Here is a 16,997-nt window from a genome sequence, read left to right as displayed (position 1 = left end):
CCACCAGCCATTTAAAAAAAATAGCTACTTAACATTAAAATACGATTAAATAAAAAATAATTTCATTGAAGCCCGCAGGCCACTAAGCTATACTGTGGTATTTAGAATTCTAAGATGCTTTCCAGATACACAAGGAATGCTGTGCATTTGATACTTTACATAAAATCCTATAAAAATAAATATTAAATAGACATGCTTCTTCACCCTTCTACCAGCGCCAAGCGGTACGTAAATACTAGTTCTAACGTTGTAGGTAGATCGTTGAAGTAGTAGTTCGTTTCCAGATACATGTCAAAGGTTTTTGATAGTTTGTTATTTTCATATAAATACAAGAGGATCTTATCCACAGTCAGTAATAAATTTTGTTTAATCCTTTATCCAAGTGTGAGCAAACAAAGTTTGCACCTGAAAATATCTTCAGGACTGGGGTAAGGTAGTACAACACCAGGCAACTCGCAGCAAAGGTGGAGCAAGCTAACATCACTCCTATCTTAGTATCTCCCATAATGCAAAACACATCTCCTTGCAGATATGTATAATGTTATGCATTAAGGGAAGGGCCACTACCCAGACTAGTTTCGACATTTATTGAGGTCTCTTCAGTGGGAGCCAGGCCCAAGGTGAAGATACCACGCCTGGTATCTCCACCTTGGGCCTGGTACTACCTTACCCCAGTCCTAAAGATATTTTCAGGAGCAAACTTTGTTTGCTCACATTTGGATAAAGGATTAAACTAAATTTATTACAGTCTAACCAAGTGAAAAATAAACTTTCAACATCCACAGTCAGTCAGTCGTGAACAGTGTGATATTCGTGTATAAGCGCACGCAGGTTTGTCGTGTCAGCCATAGCCTATTGTAGTTTTATATTGCCAGACTTTTTTCATTAGTGTGAGACATATTTAGTGGATAATAACCATTACACGGCCATTTTGGATCATTTTTTAGGTTCACCTTCCTTCACTATGGCATCTACGAGTAAAAAGCATAAATCAAATGATTCTTGTCAGGTTTTTAATGAAAACTGGACCAATTTGAACTTTTTTGTGCCGATCGACGATAAGCCAGTGTGTTTAATTTAATCCACCAGGAGAATTTGTGCATGAAAACTATTGGATTTGAAAATATCATGAAAGCTGTTGTGACTGTCATCAACATTATTAGGGCAAGAGGAATGAATCATCGCCAATTCTAAGAGTACGAAGCAGATCACGGTGATGTGGTTTATTATAGTAATGTGCGTTGGTTGAGCAGAGGGAAGGTTCTTAAAAGTCTTTGACTTAAGGAGTGAAATACAGCAGTTCATGCAAACCAAGGGGAAGCCGACTGTGGAATTCAACGATCCAAAGTAGATGACTGCCTTTGTGACAGACATCTTGTTGCATATGAATGACCTAAATACGCGGCTACAATCCAAAGATCAACTGGTGCACACTCTGTTTGATCACATCAAAGCTTTAGTGGCCAAGCTCAAACTTTGGGAGGCACAATTCACAAAAAAAAAAAAAAGACAACTCATTTTCAGCTTCTCGCTGAGTTCAACTGTTCGTCTCTTGATGAATACAGTAGAAAATTAGCCTTGTTGTAAAGTGAGTTTGAAGAGAGATTTAGTGCTTTTCATAGCCAACAGTCTTCTTTAGATTTATTTTCAATGGCATTCAGTATCAATGCTGCCGAAATGCCAGGCTCATACAAATGGAGCTGCTTGACCTCCAAAGCAACTCTTCTTTGAGAGAAAAATTATTCAATGTGTCCTTGCTTACATTTTACAAAGACTACATTTCTGAGGATGCATTTCCTAATCTTCGCTGGCATGCTTTGAAGATGTGCTTTGTTAGGAAGCACATACTTATGTGAGCAGTTCTTCTCCAGAATGAAGCATGTGAAGTCCAAGACAAGAACTCAGATTACGGACCAACATTTCGAGAATACTCTGCGCATAGCGACTTCAAACATCAACAAGCTGGTCAAGGAAAAGCATTGCCAAGTTTCCCATTGACATTGTAAAAAATGAATGTTTTCTTCATTAAATTATCTTCTTGCAAGTATTGATTGTATTTACTTATCATGAACCTGACTCCTACCTATGCCCTTAAAGCTGAGTTTGTTTATTTTTATAGGATTTTATGTAAAGTATCAAATGCACAACGTTCCTTGTGAATCTGGAAAGCATCTTACAATTCTAAATACTGCAGTATAGCTTAGTGGCCCATGGACTTCATTGAAATTTTTAATGTGGCCTGCACTGTCTGAAAGGTTGAAGACCCCTGGTTTAGCACAAGCAGAGGTACTAAACAGGGGAGATCCAATATTACCATTATTTCATTTTTGTCGCACATTTAGAAAGAGCAATAAACAAACTGAAGGGAGATGCAAAAGGAATATCAGTACATGTGATGAGAATTTACAATTTGAGATTGAGATGACGTTGTTATTATTGAAGAAGATGAAAGAGAACTACAAAAAACATTGAAACAGTTAAATGAGGAAGGGAAGAGATTTAGACTTGTTATGAACTTGGAAAAAATAAAGACAATGGTATTTGGTAAGAAGGACATGAAACAAAAGATACAAGTGTATGGAATTGATATGCAGAACTATTCACACATTTGGGAAGTAAAAAGACATGATTTGGACTGTAAAAAAGAAATAACGATCAGGATTGTAAAGGGAAAAATAAATCTGAAGGCCATGGATAACATCAGGAAAAGTAAAGTGATCAGCCTGCAAACAAAATTAAGAGTACTAGAAACATGCATCTTTAGCAGTGTACTGTATGGATCTGAAACGTGGGTAATAAATAAGGAATCAAGAAAAAGAATTTTGGCATTTGAAAGAACTTGTTACAGGAAGATTCTAAGAATAGGATGAGTACAGAAAAATCACAAATGAGGGGGCTCTATTGGAAGATACAACCAAAGGAGAATTTAATGCAGAAGATTATACAACAGAAGCTGCAATAATTTGGACACATCTGCAGAATGAGCGAGGACCAGAAGATAAAGACATTCTTGTTTGGTATTATGGGTGGTATAAACAGAATTAATCTGAAAGGTGCTTGGATAAAAGATATGTAGATATCTTTTATCCAAGCACCTTTCAGATTAATTAAAGACATGACACACATACTCTTTCACTAAGCACACTTTGTCCAGAATCTATCTGAAATTTCCATCATACCATTGGACACACTAGCTAGTTAGATAACATTTCTTTGTTAGATGAAGTCTTAGAATTTATTGATGATCTGTTCCTCCAACATTTCCCAACTATTCAAACATTGACTCCACTCTAATTACTTCATATAGAATGGACAAATTTTCAAACAGTTTTTCTGACCTTGCAATGGGCAGTCTCCTGTTTTCACCATGTGCCAATTTTTTTATGGAAATTTTGAAAAATGCTTTTTCTGTCAATAAACCTTTGGCCCACTGTCTGGTAGAGATACCTGGTGACATTTTCATCATCTGGAAACACAGTACTATTTTAAAGAGCCATTAAGAACCAAAAGAACAATAAATCTAGGGCAACTGACTAAGACCAAACTTACATATACATGGAAAAGCACATATTCTCTCCAAAGAATTTAAAATCAAAATATACAGCTGAATGGCACTCCCGGTGACTCTTTACATACGGAAAACTTCGGTTAGCAAACAAAAGGAAGAGCAAAGATAAGCAAATCTTTGAAAGAAGAGGTGTTTGAGAAAAATAAATAAACATTATGGACTGAAATTAAAACCAATAAGATCAGAAAAGAATTAAATTATTAACAGTGGCATGCACACGCATACAGAATGCCTAGGAAAAGACCTCTGCAAATTCTCAAAAACAAAGGAATGGAAGGTAAGATACCTGCAAGAAGACCAAAATGGAAATGGACAGAAAACATCAAGAACAAACATCGGCCTGGAGAGCTCCACTTCATGGCAGCCTCAATCTACCTTAGGCAGATAAGAATGATTATGTCTTATAGTAACAGCCTTGCACGAATATAGGGGAAAAAAAAAAAATCAGTAATCGGTTGCAGAAATATGCAATGGAATCATGAAACTTCAAAATTCTGTCCACACACTCAAGGGACAACATTCTCACCTTTTCCAAAACATATTAGGCTCAACAGCCTATCAGAGCCAAATAACTTGCCTGCGAAGAAACTAATTAATGATATGATGGGACAGCTAGTCCTATCTGTTCCTCACTACCGCTGCACATCTTGTACAGTTTTAACTCAAGAGATTCTAGAAAAAGGATTTTCATTTGAATTTAGTTGAATCTAAAGTCTTTGAATTTGATTTTCTCCAAATGAGTTGAAAAAGGTCTGAAAGGTCTTGCATGAAACTGTTACTTGACTAAATAACATATCTAGATTTTCTATGAAAACCAAATTATATAATATCACAATAATTTAGAATCTACCATAAGACCAGCCAATCACTGCTTCAAAATAGGTAGGCAAGCTGTCATGTTTGTAAAAAATTAAATTAAATGGAAATTCAAACTTACGTGAAAGTAAATGTATTAGATGTGAAATTTCTGCCTAAGTATCAAAGGCATCTTTAGTATATTTAAACAATGGAACACAGTATAAAATGCAATAAAAGAAAGTGCCACTACAGCATAAATAAGACAGCAGATGGTTAGTAAATTCCTAATTAAAATAAAATAAAAAAATGAACATAATAAGATAATAATCAGGAATTTACATAAGACTGATACAATTATATTTTCCACAAAGGGGATAACCAAAGGCCATCAGATCAGTTTAAGTTTAGTTGGTGTAGAAAGAGCTCACAGCTCTCTCCTTGTACAACAGCTCTTCAAGGAATCTACTTTTATGTAAGAATTTTCTCCCAAAGAAACTCATGTTTAGTCAAGATGGTATGTTCTGCTAGGCCAGACAGCTGAGGTTCAAGATAACAAATGTATGATTTATGTTCCACATGACAGATGGCTGCAGATCTGTCAGACTGCCTAAAGTAAAACAAACCAAAAGAGCAAGAAATGTTGTAGACACCTGGAAAGCTGAGCAGAGAAAGTTTGTCTTTAGGTGAGGAAAGGAAGGCAGAGATCTTCCTGACAGGATGAAAGGATACTGCAATATTAAGAGGTCTTAGAACTTGAGCAATATGTTTAGAAATTCCTTTAAGATTATTACTGTATAAATTTTTATTATGTAAATTCCTGATTATTATCTTATTATATTAATTTATTTTTTATTTTATTTAGGAATTTATTGACTGTCTGCTGTCTTTCTTATGCTGTAGTTGGATTTTTAAAATTAATTATTTTATTGCATTTTATATTCTGTTTCATTGTTAATGTACTAAGATAGGCAAAAATTTTACATCTAATAAATTTATTTTCACAAAAGTTTTAAGTTTCTATCTTTAATTTTTTTACAGTCCATGACCTTTAGATCATCCAGCACCAGCTCCAACATCAATGATAGATACTGCTGTAATAACTTTTGATAACCTCATGAAAGCATTCATGAAGTTATCAATTCATGAAGGCAGTTTGGGAATAGCTTGTAATAAGGCTGCCTCTTCAAATTTCTCTAAGTTTCAATAATTTATTATGCATAATAAGAGGAGCAAGGCAGTAATTAAAAACTTTTCTTCTATCTTGTGGAAATAAATCTTTTATGATTCAAATCTTTTATTTAATAAATTTTAATAAGCAAAGACATTAGATTCAAATTAGACAGAATAGTTAACCTTCAATTTGTAGTTTTGTAACAAAACAAGGCCATACAAAACTGTTTTGTGTGGCTTATCAGGGTTCCTCCAGATTTGGCTAACTACTCCAATAACAGGAAAGCTAGAGAACTTACACCATCTACTATCAGGCATAGGGATGGTCCAAACTTTGCAAATTACTGTAACAACTAAATCTTGTTCCTTTAAACTGTCAGAGCAGCCGAGCAGATTGTTGATAAGATCATATCTTATTATAAGTAGACCAAGTAAACTAGAGGAATGTGACACAAAACTAGTAATTCTGTTCTTCAATAAGTTGACTATTATCAGCTCTTTCATTCTTCCAGTCAGTATCCAGTAAAATCCTCCATTAATAATATTTTACTTTTCCTTATCTAAGTAATTACTCCACATATTACATTCAAATGTACAACACATCACATTTATTATGTACAATAAAGTCTCAAAATCTGTCCTGAATAGGAATTCAATGCACCATATGATCTGATATTTTAAATCTTCTCTGGTAAGCAATATGCCCCCATCTTTTCCTTATTTGGTCTCTTCTGATAACAATATAATTCTCATTAAGTACTCTTGTCATGAATATTATTGTTAAGCCAAGACTCAGCTCCACAATATGAAATTTAATTTCTCCAATTAATAATTTAAACCACATGAGCTTATACTTGAAGCATTTTGCAACAGTATATAAGAATGTGATGCTATTCAAAGTACAATTTTAATATTAATTTTCCCTGATGTTTAATGCAAATAACTTTGTATCATTTTCTGAAATACCTTTCATGTGTACATCCAGTAAACTGCCATAAATTTCCATTCATGTTTTTCTTAAGTCTAAGATTATCCTCTTAAATGAATCTCATAGCAGTTTTTAAGATTCCTTAGATTAAACAACTGATGCAACTGGCAATGACAAATATAGTATGAAAATCAGACAATTAACAAATAAAAGCAAGCATCAATGCCAGGAACATATTAAAAATGAAGAAAGAAAAAAAAAAAAAAGACTTGACATTATTAACATTTATGAATGTAATAGCAAAGTTAATTTGATATATCATCTAAACAGAACTGGAAAGAAAGGTGAACAAACAGGCGTTTTAAACAAAAGTGGAAAGGACTCGAGATCAAGAAGTTGGTTTGATGCAGTTAGGAGTAAAAACAAAATGTGAGTTGGATGAAATCTGAGACAGAACAAATAAAGACCAATAGGAAAGAAATTTGTTGATCAGAAATTAGTCACAATATATTAACTGTTTTGGATTATCATAACATCTGGTGCACTCCTTATGATATATACCAGAAAGCAATGAATGAAGATGTCAAATGTCACTAAAATTTGGACGACAAAAATAATTACTTAATTTCTTGCACACTTCATTAATATGTTACTGTTCTGAAACATTTCTTAACAGAAAAACTTTTGAGAACAAGAATTCCAAAAACAATTCCCTACAACTCTGAAAATATTTCCTAAAATATGTAACAAAGAAATGTTTAAGAATACAATAGCTGTGTCCCCTATGACTACTTCAAAATTACTCTTTTGGAAAACATCAACAATCCACTCCATTGGAACAAACTCACTATAAAAAATACCAAAAAAAAGTCTCCCTTTGAAGTTCCAATAGCTGAAATTCCATATTCAAGGTAACTCCCTATAGTAGACCACCCACAATAACAATCTATTCCTTTGATCGCCACAAGTTCATTATAGTGAGAGTTGACTGCATAACAGAAACAAGTTTTTTTTATAATGCTTTATGTTCAAATACCTAAGTGTACATGTGCACACACAGCATTACCATTTATAAAAATCACCATAAAATACTCACTGTTTGTTCTGATAAATTAATACGAACGACATGGTGTCCTGAAGTTTTAGCAAGTGCAGCAACAAGACTAGTCTTTCCTACTCCGGGGTTTCCTTCTAGAAGTATTGGTTTAGAAAGTTGCATAGCTCGCAGAAGCTTTAACGCATTTAGTTTTGGAGTTGGAGACATAAATGTATATTTACCCTTCAAACTTCGACCATCCTGTGGTCCTAAAATTATTAAAAAAAAAAATAAATTAAAATAAAAAAAGTTAAAGAAAGATGTTTATAACATTCCCAAAATTAAATATCACAATGGGAGTGGGGTTGTTTTGGAGAGGAGAAGCTTACCAGATTGTATGAAAAATGGTCCAATTCCATAGCAGTTTTCATCAGAAAATTCGTCTAAATACTGACAATTACTAAAAGCAAGTCCTGATTTTTTTAGATTTACAGTTTCTCCTATTACATATTCTACTTGATTTATCAAAAATTTTAGACTGGTATCTCTAATTTGTTGAAGTTCTTTTTGTCCTGTCAGAGCAACTGTACCTATGAAAAAAAAAGTGGCATTAATTTTAACAGATATCACAGAAATACATCTCTATAGAATACTTCTACAACTGGTGTCTTAACACGTTCGTTGCCAACTACGAGTATACTCGTAGTTCATATATGAGCTTCACAAGCCAACTACGAGTATACTCATATGTCGATTTACTGACCTCCTATGCCAAACACGAGTTAACCCTTAGTATAATTACCTTAATTTGGACCCTTGGAATCTGAATAAAGCAGAGAGCACGTCTGGTGGCTTGGTAGAAGGGAAATAATTTCAACTAAAATATAGTATATTATACATGTGCCTCAGAAGCCAACTACGAATATACTCATATGTCGATTACCAAACTCCTATGCCAAGCGCGAATTAATCTGTAGTATAACACGTAATTTGTAAATCAATTTAAAACTAATAAAATCAATAAAAATAAAAAACAATTTATTCAAATTAAGAATGGTACATTTTAAAACAATTTTCCACGCACAATGGTGGTTTTTCCTGACAAATAGGACAATAATAACATGTTTCGCGTTGTCGTTTGTTTCGTGTACACACACGGCATGGCTTTGTTGAGCGATTATTTTTTTCTGTTGGCGGTAAAATTTCCAAATAATGAAAATCCCGATTCCTCCTGATGCTGTAAGCTCATCCATTCCAACAAAAACTGAGATAAATTGATCTTTAAATTTTAACACAGTCATTGCATTTCCAGTAATCATGTTATAAAATTTATGTGCGTTTCTCGTAGACAGGCTTATATGTTGGTTATGCATTTCTAATTCACTTAGGGAATTGAACAACATAGATCCGAATATAAATTAAATTATACTTTAATAAATATTTCCGATATTTTGGCAACGTCACGTTGCCATTTTCAAAAGGAACTTACAAAAAGGCACGTGCACGCAGGCACTACAACATAGTAACTGATTTATGGAATCAGCCTCAGCCCTAAGAAACTCCCCAAACCTCAACAAATTTGGTTGTACAGCTAATTCTCTTTTTACATGACTTTTTTTCCACGATTTCGAAAACAAAAGCAATTGTATTTTAACTCGAAGTTAAGTTGGTCTGTGACGAGAGACCTCCCTAAATAAAGCTACTTGAAAGGTGTTAAGCTGTTTACTAAACAATCATTTCTTGTTTACAATTGGAAATGGTTACACGTCTTGTGTTTTGTTGATGAAAGTTTTGTTCATGCAATAGAGTTCGTATCTAAGACCACGGGAAAGGCAATGAAAGGTGTGGATTTTAACACATTACCAGTGCACTGGAATACAAGCAAAAAAGGTTGGGTTACAAAAGAAATTTTTAATGACTAGTTCAATGTTTTGTTCCAAAAGTTAAAAACATTTGATGGGGGGGGACCTGAACTTTAAAAGTTTTATTGATTATAGACAATGCACCTGAACATCCTGTTTTAGAACACCCAAATGTGAAATTTTGTTTTCTGCCACCTAATACAACCACTAGATCAGGGTGTGATCGCTACCTACAAAATTTACTACATAATAAGACATTTCAATGCATTTTGGATAAACTAGATAAGAATAATCTACTGACAGTTATTGATGTGCGGAAGAAATTTTCTATTTTCGATTGCATCAAACTTGCTAAGACTGGCGTTATCAGAATTGAAACAATCAACTTTAAATCAATGTTGGAAAGCTACTTGGCCAAAATGTGTGAAAAAGAAAAAATGATGATGAAGAGATTCCACTCACTGCAAGATTAATTAAAGAAGGGCTTCAAATGGCTAGTAAATTGAAAAGTCATTTTCTTACACATGATCCAAATACTGAATGAACCGAACAGTTTAAACGTGAACTGAAGTCACGTATGGTGCGATATGAAGAATTATACAAAGATCTATCTAGTCAAAACAGGATTTCAATTAAAAAAAAAAAAATCAACTTTCAGAATTATTGAAAATTAATGCTAATTTAGTTTCTTTTACTGAAGAAAACTTTTGCCATTGAAGTATGAACAGAACAGCCAAAGTGTTTAAAGTGATTTAATTCCAATCTCGTACAAAATAATGCGACTACGAAAAGTGACAGCGAATAAAATTTAATAACTATATGTGCGAGTGTATTTGGGTCTTTTCGAATCCATTTTATTAGTGACACACTTATTTTCTTTAAGAAAGATATAGTATGCCCACAGATCGAGACCCTTCGACACTTCTGGGCATGTCACAAAAAGGAGAATCCATTCCGATAATAGGGTAATCAATTTGTCTTCTGGGATGAGTTGTTTATTATTACATGTCAGAAAATTAACTTTTCTTTTATTCTCATTGTAGTTTTTAAAGTGGTAACTATTTTGCTTGTATAACAGTTGGGAAATTTTATCTATAAAGCACGTGATTTCGTGTGTTGGTGACCAATTCGTACGTCCTTCATTTCTTTCTCCCCCTTCAGCATGAATTGACTATTCTTGGCAAGTCGCCAAGCAGAGATCTACAAACTGTAGGTGTACTATACATATGTATATACTTTAAAAAAGTACTTAAAATAAAAAAATATTCCATTAATATTAAATAGAGTTTTATTTAATGATTTCCATGTTTTGTTTGAAAATAACTTATTGTTCGTATTGGGTTTTCACATCTGGAACCATTCTTCTATTTTTCCAAATGCACTGTATTCTTTTTTACACAGATTTTTCTGGAACCAATCTACCATGTAAATGGAGAATTGGGTGTACTACTTTGACCTGCAATATTATATAATGCAATTAATACCAGTTTAACAAACTGGAAAGTTACTGAAGTTAGGAGGATAATTTAAGGGATGAGTATTCTAGTTTCAGCTCTCACAGTTTTTTTCTTGACAAAATCCAAACGGTAATACCTATTATAAGTATAAAACTAAATTGCATCAAAATTAATGACAAGTGAGTATTTTAAACTTGTTAAAATGCAAACAAATATGTAAACCTTTGCTTAGTAAGTAAAGATTAGATTATTTAAAATGTTTTAATGTTACCCTTAAAATAATTTAACAAAATTTAATTCCAAATATTAAAATCGATGGATATCCACATCTCCATTAAAAGCTCTATTCTGTGTGTGTGTGGGGGGGGGGGGGGGATTGTACTATAATGTCTTCATGGAAACTATAGGCTTACCATTTATGTCTTTTACCTCTAAACATTCAAAGTGTCATGTTGCCATAAATCATCTGTTTTAATCGTTGAGCTTAACAAAAAAAAAAAAAATATATATATATATATATATATATATATATTTTAGTGTATTGCATGTGCACTAAAGACTAGAATTATAATACATGGTTTCCACAAAACAATACTGGTTTAAATGGAAATATTTAATGCAAATATCAAGATAGCGCAGTAACAAATGGTATAGACAGCAGTTTTGTTCATAATTATATTTTTTTATTTACACTGGACAAGATCAATGTGAGCTACACACATACAGCTTCATATACTTGCATATAACTTATCTTTTGTCACACAAGCTTCAGCATCCAATGGCATTGTAGTATATCCATTCCCTTGATCCAACTCACCTATAATATTATTATAAAATATGAGCAAAATTGCTCAAACCTGGCCTCCCTTTTGTAAACCAATGCTGTTTCTTGCAAAATATAGCCCATAAGTCAACCATTTTTCTATGTGACTTCTTACCAACTTCTCTAGAATCTTCACAACCACTCCTGAGATACTAATAGGCTTGTAATTAGACACATCAGTTTTTGCAACATTTCTCAAACAATGGGACTATCAAACATTTTTTTCAATTCCTATGGTATTATATTTTTATATTTTTTTTTATATTTATATATATTATATTTTTATAATTATATTTTATAATTTCATAATTATATTTTTTTATTTACACTGGACAAGATCAATGTGAGCTACACACATACAGCTTCATATACTTGCATATAACTTATCTTTTGTCACACAAGCTTCAGCATCCAATGGCATTGTAGTATATCCATTCCCTTGATCCAACTCAACTGTAATATTATTATAAAATATGAGCAAAATTGCTCAAACCTGGCCTCCCTTTTGTAAACCAATGCTGTTTCTTGCAAAATATAGCCCATAAGTCAACCATTTTTGTATGTGACTTCTTACCAACTTCTCTAGAATCTTCACAACCACTCCTGAGATACTAATAGGCTTGTAATTAGACACATCAGTTTTTGCAACATTTCTCAAACAATGGGACTATCAAACATTTTTTTCAATTCCTATGGTATCATTCCTAACCTGAGATGCAAATTATACAAACATGTCAAAGACCTAACCAGTTTGGTAGAACATTCCTTTAGCATATGTGCAGATTGCCATCTGTTGCTATTGCTCAATTCTTATCCAAGTTATGGAACAGCTCTACTACCTCTTGCACCTCTTTCTCTTTATCCAATGTAGTGGTAGCACAGTACACCACTTTGATTCTTAGTGAAGCAAACAATATTTTTTTATTTTTTTTTTATTTTTTTTTTTAAAGAAATGCATCTGCTCCGGTACCCCCATCAGTATTCAGTAAAGTTATTTTTCTCCATTCATTCTTTCCTTTTGCAGAACTTTTTAGTTGCCTTTAGCATGTAACTGATTTCCTTTTATACTCCAACTTAGTTTTCCATACAATACTCATAATTTTTCTGGTCTGTGTTTTATATATTCCACAATTTCTTTAATGCTTATTCTCATGATTCCTTCCACATCATCATCTCGTTAATGGATCTCTTGCTTCATAAGGTTATACATTAATTTCACACCCATTTTATCTACTCAGAACTCCAGGGACACATCCAGATACTGCATCATTTAAGTCAACATCATCATCAAATTCCTGCCATGTACCCTAAAGGGGTGTACAGGATATGATAGTATTACATTAAAAATTAACATCATTACTAACTTCCTATCTACAATTTTCCTTAAAATCAGTTCGTAACTTGTCAAGACTACAACATTATTAGATCTTATATTTCTATCGTCTAAGGCACTTTGTGCCGTATCATTCCATCTATATCTTGGTCTTCCTCTGGGTCGTTTTCCTGCCAACCTGGCAGAGAACACTTGTTTTGCTAATCTTTCCTCGCCCATTCTGTTTAAGTGACCATACCACCTGAGATTAGCTCTGTTAACGCATTCCTGGATGCCGACAATGTCAGGTTCTTTCCTAATATCATCATTTTTAATATGATATTGCCATTGATGCCATCTGTTCACACCTATAATCTTTCTCAGGACTCTCATATCTACGGTCTCTAGTCTTTGGTCAAGTGTTTTACTTCTGACCCAGCTCTCAGATCCATAAGTTAAAACTGGTTTGAACGCTGTCTTGTATACAGCTAATTTAGTGTTCCAACTAATTTCTCTCTTATTCCATATAAATTTATTCAATTGACTTCCTACCATACCAGCTTTGCTGATTCTGTTGTCTATTTCTATATTTAATTTACCATCTTCACTAAAAATCATGCCTAAGTAGCTGAAATGTTTTACTTGTTCCACAGGTTCTCCATTCACAATGCAGTTGACATTTTCAACGATTCTGCCTATTTTCATTGTCTTTGTCTTATTATTGCTGACCTTCATACCATATCTATTACAACAGTTATTCAATTTAATCAGGGAATCTTGCAGACTTGTAGCGGATTTATTTAGAAGTATAACATCGTCCGCATAAAGCAAAGAGCTGACATTAACATCTCCAATTCTGATATCATGTTTAATACCACTTTCCTTCATAATGTGATCCATATAGATAATGAATAACAGAGGGGATAACGTACATCTGTGTCTCACTCCAGATTTAACATTAAACCATCTTCCTGTACTTCCTTCAATTCTAACTGCTGACTTACAACTCAAATATAGACTAAGTATTGCTTGATATAATGCCCCATTGACATCATATAACTGTAGCTTATTGCATAGCTTCTCTCTTGGCACCTTGTCATATGCCTTCTCCAAATCGACAAAACTTAAATACAGATCTTTGTTATATTCCCATGCTTTCTCGACTATTTGTCGTAAAGTGAAGATCTGATCCTGACAGACTCTATTTGGCCTGAATCCAGCTTGTTCTTCACCAAGCTTTTCTTCCACAATTCTTCTCAACTGTTTCTCAAGTATACTTGCATAGATCTTGCCAGGAACACTTAGCATGGAAATACCTCTGTAATTCTCACATTCAGTTTTATTTCCCATTTTTTATATGGGTACTATTAGAGCTCTACTCCAATCATTGGGAATTCGTCTCTCTGTTCAGGCTCTTTGAACTATGAAGTGCAGCCACTGTAAGACTTTTACACCACCATACTTCAGCATTTCTGGTCGAATATCATCTAGTCCTGCTGCCTTTCCACATTTCAAGCCTTTGATGGCTTTTTCTACTTCAAGTATGGATATGTATTCCTGACTGTATGCCTGTTGAGTGTTTTTTTTACCACTGTTCTGTCATCACAGCTTGTTTCATTTAGCAATTTTTCGAGGTAATTGCTAACTCCTTTTACAGCACTCTTTCCTCCATTTCTAAGCGTCTTCAACAACCTCCAGAATATTTTGTCACCTTCTTGATATTTATTTTCTATGTCCTGCCATGACTTTTGTTTAGCTTGTTTTACAAAGTGTTCAGCTTTCTCACATTTGTCTCTGTATTCTCTAAGAGCACAAGCTGATTTATTTTTCAGGAACTTTTGATATGCTTTCTTCTTTTATTTCACTGCCTCTTTAACTTCCTGTGTCCACCATGGAGTTCTGATTTTTCTATCCTTGCAAACAATCTCACTAATTGCCTTTCTGGCTTAATCAATCAGGGTTTTCTTCAAGTCTTGCCACTGAATCTCCAAGGTTTGGTTCCTGTTCTCAAACTCTTTCATTTTTTCTTCAATAATCTTTGTGTATTTCAGTCTACAGTTCACATCTGAGAGCTGCTCAACTTTTATTCGCTTTAAAACTTTCTTACATGTCATTCTTTTCGATATGAAATTCAATTTTATCCTGCTCAAGACTAAATAGTGATCACTTCCAATTTCAAATCCTCTGTATACACTCTGGTGTCCTGCATCAGGGAGAAAACATCACTTTCAACAATAACATAGTCAATGAGACTTTTCTTATTCCTTACCTCTTCTCTCCATGTGAATTTGTGCACATTTTCATGTTGGAACATGGTGTTAGTAGTAATCAGTCCATGTCCTGAGCAGAAATCCAACAGGTATATGCCATTATTATTAGCTTTGCTGTTTTCTCCAAATTTTCCGAAAATATTTTTTTGTATGTCTCATAATCATTTCCTACTCTGCTATTTAGATCGCCAACAAGGACCAACTTTTCCTTTTTTCATTGTATCAGTTGCTTTCTCTAAAGACTCAAAAAATTCTTCCACTTCTATCTTAGTAGAACCCTCTGTGGGACCATAGGCAAAAATAAGTCTCATTGTCCAGTTCCCCATCCTGATATTTGCCCACATCACTCTACTTGAGACTGACTGCCATTCAAGAAGATTAGCCTTGTATTTTGTGTTGAATACCATGGCTACTCCTTCTTTTCGTTGATTGTCATTTCCTGAATATAACATTTTGTATTTATTGCTCAGAAAGATCTCACCAGTTTTTGTCTTTTTTGTTTCAGTCACCCGTATTATGTCGATCTAGTACTTATCTAATTCCTCAGCTAACTCCATTTCTTTGCTATTCAGGCTTCTTATGTCGATAGTACTGATAGTATTGTGTTGATAGTACCTGGATCTTTAACTCTGGTGATGTTGAGTTGGGGTGTTTTCATATTTGTTCCAGTAGCTGACTTTATGCTGTTCACCCTGGTTCCCTGTCAAAAACAACGGGGCCCCTGCTTAAACGGGCAGCGCCCAACCGGCATGAAAGTTTGTCATGTTCTACCATCATTTTGCATTTTGGTTTAAGCCAATAAGAATACAATTTGGTTGGCTAAATCCCAAATTGCCAGCCCATCCTCGTTCGTTCAGTATCCAGGTAGATACCCAACAGGGTGAACCACGAGGAGGTGAGGATTGGACATTAGGTCAGAAGCCCAGGTCAGTTTTCTGCATTCCTTTAAAGGTTATGTGGAGGTCTCCTCTCAGTTATACAGCTTTGTCCCTTAAGCACCTCTTATCATAAGAGAGACCTCCATGGAGAATAGCTTCCAATAATGTGACCAGGAAATCCTCACTATAAGATCTGGGCATTGCATTAATAAAGTTAATATTTTCAACTCTCATGTTCATAATAAGTGCCAAAAAATCCATCTACAGTCTTAAATAAGTTTTATATAATTTGTTCCTGCTAATATAACCACTCTCTCTTACCTTTGTCACTGAGAAAGATATATCAGTGGTACAGGTGACAGTCATATTACTTCAAGGAACTTGTAAAAAACAGAAAAAACATCCAGAACATACACACAATTAAGAGAAATAACACTAGGTTCACTGTCAGATCCAACTAAACCTTTGCTTTCAGAACAGTTAGAAAGGTTTCTGAAAAGTAAGGTAACACATTTTTTCCCCTTCTTTATAATGGTGAAAGGGAATGAGATAAAACATGGTGGACAGATGGATCCATTAATAATGTTCAAAATGACTGCTATTGCAGTGTGGCGCTACTGTCACCTCATAGCTAATTCCAGCTGCAAGATAGCAGCTACCATGTGAGTGTGATTAAAACAGGTTCATCAAGCATAGGGCTTCACCAAGTGACATTCACCATAAACTGGTTGCTATGTATGGCAAAAGACGTCATGTCAAAGAAGCAAGTACATTTTTGGTGCAATAAATGTAAATCAGGCCTTCATCGAGCGAGACAGAAGGCAACATTTTGCTCATTGAGGACATCATTCTTGAAGAATGGCAAGTGAAACTGCATGAAATTACACAAGTGGTG

The 16,997-nt window shown here is 34.1% G+C and overlaps 1 protein-coding gene across 1 annotated transcript in view; it reads right to left on the bottom strand.

Annotated features, from left to right (window-relative positions):
* The window catches only part of LOC150096239 (midasin), a 1,081,806-nt gene that overhangs the window by 731,446 nt on the left and 333,363 nt on the right, over positions 1-16,997 (bottom strand). The window contains exons 33-34 of the mRNA XM_090409469.1: positions 7,890-8,090; positions 7,561-7,769 (exon numbers count right to left, since the gene is read on the bottom strand). Of these exons, the coding sequence (XP_090265595.1) occupies positions 7,561-7,769; positions 7,890-8,090 (410 nt within the window). The remainder of the gene's footprint in view (positions 1-7,560; positions 7,770-7,889; positions 8,091-16,997) is intronic.

This window comes from Typopeltis vanoorti, chromosome 19 (genome assembly GCF_054136105.1).
Source record: "Typopeltis vanoorti isolate ZY-2024b chromosome 19, IOZ_Tvanoo_1.0, whole genome shotgun sequence".
NCBI classification, from domain to species: domain Eukaryota; kingdom Metazoa; phylum Arthropoda; class Arachnida; order Uropygi; family Thelyphonidae; genus Typopeltis; species Typopeltis vanoorti.
This window is presented reverse-complemented; position numbering and strand designations above follow the sequence as displayed.